Below are 13,414 nucleotides of genomic sequence, written 5' to 3'. Positions count from 1 at the left end.
CATGCCTGGTATATAAACTGGGGGCAGTTACCTGGAAGGGCTAGATCACTGTTCGGGTCAGGCTGGGTATCAGTCAGCGGGTGGTGAGCGGTTATATTCTCTCCTCTTGTTATTTCCCTTATCATTATTATTATTGGTGGTAACAGCAGTGATCTGTGTTATACCTCAGTTACTGGGCTGTTCTTATCTCAACCTGTGGGAGTTACATTCTTTCGATTCTCCTCCCCATCCCTCTGGGAGTGGGGGAGTAGGAAGGGGGGAAGTGAGCGAACAGCTGCATGGTTCTGAGTTACCAGCTGGGCTTAAACCATGACACCTGCTTATGTAGAGCTTGGGAATCAAAAGAAAACAGCCCCAGTGGTTTTCTGACATTCAACGAACAACAAAATCCGGGACTTGCAGTCCTGGAAATATGATGGCTTACCCAGAACTCTGTGTGTTGCTTTATTTATAGATGTATAATAAGCCTGGGAATTATTCATTAATAACCTAAACCAGACCCAAAATGATGCAGACACCATACTGATAATTACTAACCCTAATGAAAACAATTACTGAAAACTCATCAATGTAAATTTGTAAAATTAACAGTATTTTTTGTTGTTGTTGCCAGTACTTACCATCATAGCTATCAGAGCACAAATATAACTTTGTTTCATAATAAACTGAAACACAGAGACCAAGGCGTGTAATTTAACATTTTCTTTTTCCTCCTGAGTAACTTCTTCCTCTTCCTCCTCCTCCTCTTCCTTTTCTAAGTAGAAAAAGAAATTCTTATTTGCAATTCATGCTGGTCTAAAGGTAGCATGTGCACTCTGTCTCCTGGAATGGTTTCACTTGCAATCACTCTGATGGCTACTTCTACAGCAATCAGCAAGCAGAACTGTACACTACAATCAATAAAATCGTATTTTGTGTGCCATAGCATAGACAGACTTTTACTGTATGTTCCTGTGAATTCTAAATCAAACCTGAGAGTGTTCAACTGAAATTTTAGATTCTAGGTCAAAAATTACATCTGAGTACTGTACTAAAACAATGCAAACCCCATAGTCACTGTGTTGTTAGGCAAAGTATTTTGTACAGTATATGCCTAGAGCCCAGTATACAAAATTGACATATGATCGGCTGTCATTGTAAGGTACCAGCAACTAGTTAACTTCAACAAGCCAAAGAGTTTACCAAGCTGAAACCAAGCCCCCAAATGCTAGAGGCAGTAACTGGGGACATAGAATATGAAAAATATGAAACTAAGGGTAATTCCCAGGCAATTCACTACCTGACACGTCATCTGAAGGCTCCCATTTGTACTGTGGTGTTGAGTACATGTCTGCTTTGGCTGGACCGTTTTCTAATGGCAGTGCGGGGTGGATGGTATGATAGTCAGCAGGGTTCCCATTCACTGTTACCAGCAGCACCTGCCAGGACATCAGAGATTGGCACTGCAGTTAGGGTGGCTCTCGGGAGAATGTAACTCCTAACTTCTGTGCTATGCTACTGTTAAGATTGCCAATGCTAAAGGAGCTTTAAAAGTAACTGCAGTTATGTTACTTCCTTCCAAATAAATTGGTATGTTATAGTCATGTTACATGCAAAAGTAATGCATAACAGCTTCCAAAATTAACAGTTGTTAGCTTTTTATGCTGTATCAATAGAATTACAAAACTGTTTCATTGAAGTTCTCTAGCAAACAGTAAAATGCTGCTGTGACTTTGTACTTCTGTAAATATTTCCTTTAAGAGATTTCAATTATTTTTTTTCAAATTCCCAGAATTTGAAACTTCATTTTGCACACAAGCAGTCTGCAAAGGAATAAAACCATGGATACACAAGCAAAAGCAATTAAGTTACTGCAGTCAGGTGAGCCATAGTAAATGACTATTTTTGGGAATGCTCTTGGTCTCTCTTACCAAGAAATTAAATGTAAAGAAAAAGCAGTATAAAGATGAACTAAGTTAACACATCCAGAGCTGCGGAAGGCTAAAGTTGACTCCCTGGCTCAGTGCACAAACAGTAATTCAGTGAGCCCATCTTCAGACATCCTGTATTTCCCAGGTTAAATTAGTATTTTACAGACAATCTAGAAATGTATCACTATATATCCTGCACTTAAGCTAAAGCTGTAACAAAAAATTCATCCTCTTACTTAGGAAAACTAATACAAGATTTTCAGACTTTAGTTCACATTTAATTGTTTCCAGTAGTTATGAAAGAAATGATTACGAATTACTTTCCATTTTAAATTATTACTGGTGAGATCTACCTTTGCTGCTATTAATAAAAACCAGTTCAGTAATTATTGCTATTGATGCCACATTTATGCCATTTGGTAGTACTAACTCAACACTCTTGCACTCTTTCAATTTTGTAACCTAAATTTCAGCCCTTGCGCTTGCTTGGATTTTGGCTCCAGCAACCACAGTCATAAATCTCTCTTGTATTGGCAGATATTCACATGCAGTGGGCTACTGACGGTCATACATGCTGAAGACTGGCTTCTGCTTAGTCTGTGAGATAGGAGCATAATTCGCCTTTGGAACAATGCACAGTATCTGGGTTATATTATATCCAGCAGCTACATCAAGCACAGGCTGTGGAGCACATTCAGATTTGGTTACAGCCGTTCCCAAAGTTCATCTGCATCTTTCATTCTTCTGTGCATACTGGACAAAGGGGATATTTCTGCTTTCAGAGTCTGCTACGGTCTATAGCAGTCAAGATAAATGGATCATTTGCTGTCTGTTCAAACAAGGACTTGGACTTTCTCTAATCTGCAAATTAAACTCATATGTTGTCAGTCATGCTTTAAGAGCCTTAGCATTTCAACATGAATGAAAGAAAAAATACAGCAAAGAAGCTAAATCAAGTTTAAAGACGGCTTGCATTAGAAAGCATATTTTGATATCTCATTTAAAACCAATGAAATAGCAAAGATCATTTGCCAGCTGGTAATACTACAAGCAGTTTAATTTCAAATGATCAATTTCAGGGCTAATCAGTGGTTTCTCAGTGCAATTATTAAGGAAGCAAAAGACAATTATATTTAGGATAATCAGGTTATAGGGTAAATGGCAGGCTAACCATAAAAAGGACATCTTAAAAAATGTCATCTAAGGCTTTATCTGTATATATCAGTGTAATCTGTATTTACACACATTAAGGAGGATCACAAAATTACAAAAACTAGTGGTATACTAACATCCGATGGCTTGTATTCATCTTGGGTCATTGACAGAAGCTGCAAAAAGCAATGCAAGGACAAATTATTAAAAAGCATGGCTTAAGCATTAGTAAGTCTAACTTTTTGAATACATGCATGCATGTTTGGTGACTTTTGCAGATTTGCACTAAGAAATTCAGAAAGAATTCTTAAAAAGCAAACAGAATTGTACACCATAATCAATAAAATGATATTTAGTGTGCCATAGCATTGACATACCTGTACTGTATGTTCCTGTGAATTCTAAATCAAAACTAAGTATTGCACTGAAATTTTAAATTCTAGGTCAAAGAATTAATCAGTACTCCACGATACTGATTAACTGCTTTCTAATGTCTTTCTAATGATCCAGTGCTTAAAAACTAAGTTTTTAAGTGATCATTAGAATTGTTGTCATTATAAAAATACTTCCAATGAAAAGTTTACACTAATAGACAATGTGATACTTCATTCATTTGCCAGCCCGTTTACCAATACAATTATTATGGCGAAGTTCTTGGGGCTTGAGTATATGTGGCTCAACGAGTGTTTGTAGATCCCAAATTTAACTGCAACTCATCAAATTAAATTTTGCACTGCATCTGGTGAGCACAGATGGCAGAAAGCTGGACCCTTCCAGAGGCTTTTACACCAACTGCCTTAACTGCCCTGTTATAAATATTCACCGAGGACACCAGTAGCTTGGAGGAAGATAAGATGGCAGTCCCCCCTTACCAATGACAATGCTAATTAGTAGTTACAAGGCCGATCAGTTCTTTACATCAGGATTAAGCTCCCTGACAGGCTTTCTAGCTGTTTTGCACAAAGATAATGGCCTTATGCCAAAAGCCTGACCCTAAACTTCTTAAATGCAGAAGCCAAAAACATCAGCATGCTCTTCCTTTATTTCCTTACACTGGCTCTTGTTTTTATTAACTTTTACAAAATATATTCTTACTCTGCCACACAGCCTTCATATTCTACCTGATTTATATAATCACACATAAAGATCTTATTTGCAACATATATAATGCTGCTTCCCTTAATCTCAAAGTAACTGTGATAAAATTAACTGATTGAAATACAATTAATACAGAGACCCTTCCCCCTCCAGCCTTACTTTTCTTTCATCAGTTGTATAGTGGCTTGCATACCACAGACTGCGTCTTCTCTCTGCTGTCATTGGAACTGGGCTGCAGGCTATTTCTTTGTCATCTTCCCTGCTAACAGATTTTTCTTCATCAGGCATCTGCTAAACAATACAAATGACAAGGCTAGTTACAGCTCTCTAAACAATCTTACCAGAGGAATTTAAATGTTCCCCTAATCGATAACCCCTCTCCAAATTATGTCCTTAAAATATTTTTTAGTGTCTAACACACTCCGTCTATGAGCGATGACAGTTACTGAAATGGCATTTTCAGAAACGTTGGCAGAACTTTTCTATAACTGCTAGTCCATCAATGCCAAGATGTTTCCTGATAGCTACATCAAAATTACACAGACCTCCACATACTACTTTACCTTACTATATAGTCATACCATAAGCTAGTACACAGATGTTTAATTTTCAAGTAAGTGTATTGGAAGAAAATTCAGTCTGCCTATATATGTAATACGCCAATTCTTCTTCACTAACAACCAAGGAATTGAAAGGATCAAGACCTTTTGAGCAAACATATCAACTGTTAAAGGCTAACCGAATTCACCATTCCATGCATCAGCATAAACCAAACTAGTCAGTGCTGGGCATCCACTTAGGCTCATCTAGTCTTGATTCTGAATCAAGCCACAGAAGTATCTGTGCTCATGCTCACATGTAGGACAAGGTGACTGGAAAGAGCCACTACGGATTTACCAAGGGTAGCCTGGTTGCTTTTAATGCTGAAACAACTGACTGAGTAGATGAAAGGGGTGCTGTGGATGTCAGCTACCTTGATTTTAGCATCTGTGACACACTGTCCCACATGACCTTTGCATACAATCTGGTAAGATAAGGACCTGACAGATGGTCAACAAGATGGACAGAGAACTAGCTACACTCTCTTGCACAAAGCAGGGCAATGACTCGAAGTCAAAATGGTTGTCTGTCATGAGTGGAGTTCCTCACGAATTGGCACTAGGTCTGCTACTATTCAGTACCTTCAAAACTATCTGGATGGAATTGTACCCACACAAAGTTTGTGAATGACACTGAACAATGAGGTGAGGTGGACAGGACAAAAGCAAAAGCCACCATACGGAGATAAGCTAGACAAAGGTAAAGTCCTGCACCTGGAATAAACCCACATAATAGTACAGGCTGCGGACAGACTGTGTGGGAAGCAGCTCTGTGGAACAGGCTCAGGGGGTCCTTGAGCAGAGCAAGCTGAACATGAGCCGGCACTGAACTTTGGCAGCGATGAAGGCAAACATGTCCTGGACTGCATCAACAAGAGTACTGCCAGAAGATCAAGGGATGTGATTATTCCACTGTACCTGGCAAGTGTCAGGCCATACCTGCAATTCGGTTCTGGCATCCCCCAAATCAAAAGAGACATGGAAAACCTGGAGATGGTCCAGCAGAAAATTGCCAAGATGATTAAGGGGTTGGAGAAGCTAAAGGGTGAAGGAATTAGGTTCTTTTTCAGCCTTCTGGTACCTAAACTGTAGTTTTAGAGAAGACAGAGGTGCTCTTCTCACAGGAAGTCATGGTTATAAGACAAGAGGCTAATGGCATAATTAGATTCAGGGAAATGTCTTCTGGATATTAAAAATAATGAAAAAAAAATCACCATGAGAACAATAAATCAGTGGCATTGGCTCCTTTGCTGGAAAAATACAAGAGTTGGCCCTGGACAACCTAATCTGAGGCCCTGCTCTCACAAGAAGTTGCATTAGAAGATCTCCAGAGGTCTCTTCCAACTTGGACTGTTCTGCGACTCTGTGATTGCCTATGATAACATGCTCTGCTGCTTCATCTGTGACAGGAACTGCTACCACTAAATTGAGGAGTATTGCTAATGCACTAGTCTGAACTGCACCTTAATTCCATGGCCCAGCAGGGGTATGGGGCCTCCTAAATAGACTTAATGTGGATGTTCCTATAGCACAGTGACAAGCAGGAAACCTGGGTATATGTATACAAACCATGCGCTGTTACAACTCCTCTTCAGGCTCCTCCAAATCTCTTCCTTCACTGTGCCATTTTCTCCTTGAATTTCCCAACTGAGCTGTGACAAAGCACCAAATCTTGCTGTTCATACCAGTGAAGAAGGAAGCTCAACCACGGGGCATCAAAGAGAGGAAGGGAGTGCTCTGGAGCCAGTGGGCTGCATGTGAAAGTGTGAGCATCTCCAGCACAGTGTTGCTCAGCAGGACTCATTAGCCCTGCGATACCATCAGGGAGAAGTTGACGCTACTGAAGTTAACTCTGCTCTCAGCCTTTGCTCAGTTTCTCACTCTGAATCATAGACCTTGACCCTACTTCTTATTTTCATTGCTATTTTCCCTTTATACTTCCTTAGTTTTCTGGTTTCTCCTCTCCTCCCAAGACTTCATGTGGTGTTTAGATTTTTGGCTCTGATGGAAATAATAGGTCATGAACATTTCAGAGGAAGGTATGCAAGAACATAAAGTGAATATTATGGATTAATTATAGCAGTGGCTGTTCCACTCTGACATTCATTAATGCCTGAATGTTTATGTATTAACTAGCAGGAATGGTGAGGATCGAAAGGTAAACTTACCTGTGCTTCAAAGTAATGTTTAAAAAAACCTATTTTCCTGTGAAAAAAGTGCTGTAGTACTAAATATATACATATGTACTTCTAATAGGAAAAGTGCTCACGTAGGGCATTACACTGCTGTTGAACTTACCAAAGCCCAACACTTTGAATTACCAAAATCAAAGAATTACAAAAACTCTACTTCCTCTCATCATATTGTCCACCTGTATCAGTTGTTCAGCATATTGAGCCAAATGCTCATTAGTACAGCTGTAAAGTCTTGCTTCATAAACCCACCCCTACTCAGCAAATCACACAAGTGCTTGTGGAACCTGGAATCTGGGGCAAGGTCTTACTAACTTCAGTAGGACTTAAGTGAAGGTTCAGGAACATTGCTGAGCTGCAGCAGTAGCATTATTTTGAACTTACCTTGCTATTACCTACAAAACAACCAGTCAACTAATTGTCATATTTTACTTCAACATGAATGGTCTCTTTGGAAGGACTTAAAATTTTTCTCCTGTCTATTTTGCCCTTTCTGTTTAACAGATGCTTGCATTTCTGCTTCAAATGAAGTTTTGCGAAGTTGACTTGGTTTGCAACAGAAATACGCATCTGCCCTGGTACTTGCTGTTTCACTTAAACTCTCTCTAGTGCCAACAGAGACATACCTCATGGTGTAAAGCTAGCTTTTGTCTGAACTTGAGGTGTTTCAAAGGCAGGGTTCCAAATTATACTTTTAATGGGAACTAGCTGGTGGTAAGTGTTCTCATTGCTTATGCAAAATCAGCTGATGCAATAGGGTAAGAATAAATCGGGACTCTGGGCAAAGGTCTGCAAAGCTACCCATGGGAATAGGACATCCAAACATCCTAGCTGGTTTTGAAAGTCTCCCAATTCTGATCCTAACCATTAGGTCCTGTATTTTAAATGCGATTTAGATGAACAATAATTATTTAGTTTTACTTCTCAGAGGCAACTGTCCACATTTAGCGTATGATTGTGTATCTATGCTTGATTGTAAAAAGGCATTCCCAGCCAAACTGTAAGATGAAATAAACTGATTCTGTGCTTAAAATACTTGTCACTGTCATTTGAAACTTTAATGTGGACCATAAAGAACTGTTTATCAACAGCATTTAGTTTGGCACCAGGGTGACAAAAAAAAAGAACAAAACCCAAAAGACCTAAGATATAGAAAATTATATTTAGTAACATATTTTTAGCCTAAGAAACTATATGGAACAGTGAGAAATCATGTTTTCTCTTCCTCAGCAGAGGAAGAAAAGTCAGAAAACACAGTACTACTCATATGACTGCAACTTCTTTCTGAAAGATCTTCGACTTATCTAACTCTTCCAGTTCTTCCACTACCTGAGCAGCTCTCAAATGAGTCTTAATTCAAACAATTCTAAAAATTCTATAAGAGAACTTTACGTAAAATTGCTGTAACTCTGTTGACTTCTGTACTATGCCTTACCACTCACTGGACAGAATGAATGGGCCCTATTCATATATTCAGAACTAGCAGTTAAAATTATGAGCTGAAATCTCCAGAGGCAGATTGCTGCTTCTTATTTGCAGAGGTAGAATTTCACAAGACTCAAGGTTAGAACAAATCAGGATCCAAAGCAGAGGGCATAAGAAAAGTAAAACTTGCGCTGACTGCCAAGGGCGTTTTGCATGAGTAACATCCATACAGAATCCTGCACTGTACACTGACATCACATACATGCCATACTTCGAAACAAGGACAAATGCACACATACAGAGAAAACTTAGCCTGAAACTCAAGATTTAGGTCTGCATTTCTTACTCTGTTTTTAGAACCTGCCATGCCAGTATCATATTTAGCTTAAATACATCTTTTTAGACTGAATAAAGATCCGCTTATGACAATCTATCATACACATTTTATTCAAAACAGGTTTAGTTCAAGAGATTCTTTTGAATAAAACTTCTAAAATGAGCTACTTTTAACCGTACATGACAGCAGTATGCAGAGAACAACTGCCTTACAGCAGCTGGCATACTGTCTTTGCCATCCAACTATAGGTAGGTTAGTGCTGAGATCCTAAATACAATGTCACTTTGAAATCACTGGGGATTGCGAAGGGAGGTTATATACTTAGCAACATAATGAATCAAATACACTACAAATTTACAAGTCAAAATACATTTCGATGAAACCTGGAGTACAATTATTTCTAGATTTAAATAATTGACAATGGAGTCTGCCAGGAGAAAGCTAGTAAGAGAAAGATTAACTCCTGATCCATGGCATCATTAAAGGAAAACTGAAATGCATATGGACAAAACTAAACCAAACCAAACGAAAAACTCATAAGGAGAAAGTGTGTAAAATATGGTAAATTTTGCAAATCTCAGCATTTCTTTCTAATGACAAACATTTGCATCACTACATCCTGTGTGTCAAAAATAAGCATTAATGCATGAGTATCATTTTCTTTACAATGTCCATTAATCTTTGGAGGGAAGCATCATTCCTCTGGAATCTGAAGTTCCCACGGGAGTGCCAAGACTTTGTTGCCTCTCATGTAGTCCTGGGTTTGAGACAACTTTTCCTAAATTAATCTCTTTTAATACTTACTCGTTCTAGCTCAATTGCTTATAAAGCAGCTCTCATTTGATTTATTTCCAGTTCTCAGAGACTGATCTTAGTGTCTTATGGGAATATCTATCTCAGACAACACAAGTAGTCTAAAAGAAAGAAGCGCAGGCAAGTCCACTATAGGTCCTCTCTAGTCCCTGGAGGAATTTGTAGGATTTTGTCTGTCCTGAGATAGACAGGCCCATTCCTCTCCACTGAAAAAGCACAGTACCTAACTTAGACCAAGACACAAAGTTTAAGATGGTTAAAATTTGAAGGAAACAACCTGGGCACTAGAAATGAATTCCCAGAGGTGCTGAGATCACACAGCTCCCAGTAACTGCATTTCACATATGTTTACTCCTCTGTGAGTAGTTCGCATGATTTCACTATGCAGTTTGTGAGATGCAAAGTTTTTGTTACAGTCCCAGTGATAAAATCATAGTACTATCTGGAAATCTCAATTTTCACTTAAGGAAAGAAAAAAAACAACAAAAAAACCAAGTTTCCAGGTGCTGCAGCTGCAGAAAAAATAATAGGAAAAAAAAAAAAAACCCCTAAGAGAAGCCAATGCCAGAGGGCACTGGATCACAGTCTTGTGACTTTAGAAAAGCCAATCTTAAGATTTCTGGAAACTTAAGATGTCATTTTTTAGTAACTCAAGCTGACAGTTCTGGCATCATTTATCTCTTATTATGAAGCCCAATATATGTAAACCCCAAATAGCAGACAAATCAATTCAGAGGTGATATATTTTGTCTGCCTTTTCAAATGTTAAACTGTTACATTATTCATTATACAAAAAATAAGACCTTAAAATAAGAAAACCTTCAACATTTTTACTTGCTTCTATGAACTGTACTAATTCACAGTTCAGTCATGAGTATTTTCGTTCCAGTTTACAGCACTGCAAAACCTGAACTCTAAAATTCATGTTGAGCCTCCGAGGATCAGGAGATAAAAATAAATAATGTTAGGGATCTTTCCTTTTATACTCTCAGCTTTTAAGGTACCTTTGGATTCTTGTATTTCCTCTGATACTGGAAGAAGTAAAAATTTACTTCTTGACTCCATTTTCTCTTGCTCTTACATGAAAATTGGGATTTTCACTCAGGTGCACAGATTCAGAAGGAAAGGCTTTAAGAATCTTTTTTCTCTATCTGTAATAAAATTGGAAAGCTCTGTCTTGTCTTACAGGATCCTGTGCCAGCCAAGTATCCTACTTCAGTTCTGCTAGACAAGTGTTTGCCTTCCATTCAACAGCACCACAATACTTCACTGATACTGGCTTTCCATATCAGAGTAAGCATTAATGCTCTGCCATTAGCATGCCTTACATAAATAGTTCTGCTGATTCTGAAAATAACCATCTAACCCCTGCAAGATACAACTCTCGAACACACTTATAGAAAAAGACCAAACTGAAGGTACCAGCTTACACTTGCTGTCTGTTTCCCTTAACTTTCCTGAATATTTATACTTCTCTAAGCAAGTATCTGCATTGGCTGGTCTCATAGTCATTAGTGCTAAAAAAGAGAAGGAAGTTACCCTTACAATGGGCTCTTGTAGCCAGAGACGGATAAGAGTTGCGAGGGTGTAGTACATCACCAGCAGTAAGATTGGATTAGCATGGTGATACCAATGTAACTCTTGATTTTTGATGATCATCCAAGTGCTTGAGCAGTTTGTCTGAGTAAGAGAAGTGACACCGAACAACCTGTGGATATTAAAAAAAACCCAAACAACCACATCAGAGAATGAACACTAAATCTCACAATGTTTAAATTTTTTTTTTTCAGTAATTTTGCTTACCTATAACACCAATTGCTCTGTTAAAAACCAGCATTTGACATCTTATTTAAAATGCAGTGAATATTTTCATTCCACATATTTAGTGAAAAAGAATGGGGTTTGCACTTGGTTTTCAAAAAAAAAAAATGGGAGTATAATATTATTATATCTACCATGTCCAATGTGAAAACTTTAAATGACCTGCACCCTGTAGACCCAGAGCTACAGAAAAAGGGGAGAGAAAATCTGGCTGCAAGGCCATTTGGCAAATCACAGCAACATGACATTTCAGAGTGATTCAGTAAACTGACATACAACACCATTCCACTCACTTTGCCAGGACAGAGCTGTAAAGTACATCTCCTCGGCACATTGAACAGATTACCGATTTTTCTTTTTCTTTTTCTTTTTCTTTTTCTTTTTTTTTTTAACTAATACTATTAATAAATTGCTATCTAATTATACAAACACTTCTAAACATACACAGCTCCATTGAATTCACAGCTATTGTGAACAAAAAGGGAAAACATTCAGAAAGACAACAGTTCTGGATAATCAAATTATGGAGGAAAAGAAAGAAGAAAAATTAATTCCATAATTAGCATTACTGTAGCTACAGTATTAATGTCAATGACATCAGATACTTAACTGTTTCTGGAAAAACTGGGATTTCACAATATTTCTATCAAGTAAGAAACATATGCTGAAAAACACAATAATATAAAAAGAATTCCCAACATTTTAAATTTAAGACAAGATGTTAGATGCTTTGCAGAGGTGTTAAATGCTGAAACAAAACTAGTAGGAGATCATAATTAATCTGGTTCTTTCACTGTAAAATATTTTGCAGGGTGCCAAAGCTAGGGCACAAAGTTACCAGTAGCATACATCGGTATACACTATAAAGAGTTTTGTTCCATTGACAAAGCGTCTTCCACAATGTGTATCAGAGTTTTCGATTTTTACAAGAAATAGATATGATTCCAAGAGACAATGAAGGAGAACTATATCTTGACAGAACCAAAAAACCCAAACTTAATCATAATTAGTATAGTCTAAAAGATTTCTTCTTTGCTTACCCTGTAAGTTCCAACATGAAAGAGTGAACGAATACAAAGACTAAGTATAATATTCAACAGAGATGAGCTGCCTGAAATCTGCCTTTTGGATGCTGTAAAGTGAAAAGAATATAAAAAAGAAGAGGCTATACCAGTTTGTTCACTGTGGTTTGTAGCACGGGTATAATACTATTAAGCGCCAGAAGTAGAGCTCTATAGTATGTTATTAAACAATTTATCAGCATTCACTTCTCATTCTGATTGTCAGCGCAAGCCAAAGGTTATAAACTTTAATACTTCTCAGAGCTTTTGGGTGGATCTAAGGTTGGAAAAGAAAAGAAAAAAAAAAAAAAAGAAAGATCCTGCACACAAAATAAACTGTTGTAACTTAAAGGAGCTGACAGAGCTGTGTTTGGAGTCGATCCAGATTCAAACTTCCGTAACATCCAAGCACATTCAAGGTTGGTGTTATGGTTTGGCTTCATCTAACTGAAATTCATGCTGGATTGTATTCTCTTCATATTTCTATCAGCATAAGGTAACATCTTGATTTGCCTGCTTTCCTCTCTGCTAACTGACTTGTAATTTTTGCCCATCAATGATCAGGGTTGTTGGGTTCCTATTTAGTTTCATCTTCTATCTCTGTTTCACAACACATCTCTCCATCTTTGGTTCATTTTAAACTTTTCTATGTAAGCACAGTACAAATCACGCTATTTCTGTTTAATAAACATGTAAGAAACAGAATAAAATCCAATTTCTACTGAAGCAAGAAGCTTTTCCATTGACAGTGAATGATGAGTACTTTTTACAGAAATGAGGGAAAGTTCTGAAGGCTCTTGGGCCCTTCTGCCAAGCAGACATGATCTTCATATCACATATTCCATTCCTAAAGTATGCTATATAATATACTACAACTATAGGGTCTCAAAAACTTGTGTTTTATCTCCACTGAAAAAAAAATCCATACAATCCTATCAGTCAGGAAATTTTATTATGCTTCAGTTAAATTCTCATTCTCTGAGTTTCATTTGCTTGCTTCAAATTA

At 37.7% G+C, this 13,414-nt stretch overlaps 1 protein-coding gene across 1 annotated transcript in view; it reads right to left on the bottom strand.

Annotated features, from left to right (window-relative positions):
• The window catches only part of LOC133214517 (piezo-type mechanosensitive ion channel component 2-like), a 234,233-nt gene that overhangs the window by 25,875 nt on the left and 194,944 nt on the right, over positions 1 to 13,414 (bottom strand). Inside the window, exons 9-13 of the mRNA XM_061357455.1 lie at positions 11,066 to 11,234; positions 4,320 to 4,451; positions 3,200 to 3,238; positions 1,280 to 1,418; positions 621 to 754 (exon numbers count right to left, since the gene is read on the bottom strand). Of these exons, the coding sequence (XP_061213439.1) occupies positions 621 to 754; positions 1,280 to 1,418; positions 3,200 to 3,238; positions 4,320 to 4,451; positions 11,066 to 11,234 (613 nt within the window). The remainder of the gene's footprint in view (positions 1 to 620; positions 755 to 1,279; positions 1,419 to 3,199; positions 3,239 to 4,319; positions 4,452 to 11,065; positions 11,235 to 13,414) is intronic.

This window comes from Neopsephotus bourkii, unplaced genomic scaffold (assembly GCF_033783945.1).
Source record: "Neopsephotus bourkii isolate Nb327-2 ecotype Australia unplaced genomic scaffold, CSIRO-AGI_Nbou_v1 NB_894, whole genome shotgun sequence".
NCBI classification, from domain to species: Eukaryota; Metazoa; Chordata; class Aves; order Psittaciformes; family Psittacidae; genus Neopsephotus; species Neopsephotus bourkii.
This window is presented reverse-complemented; position numbering and strand designations above follow the sequence as displayed.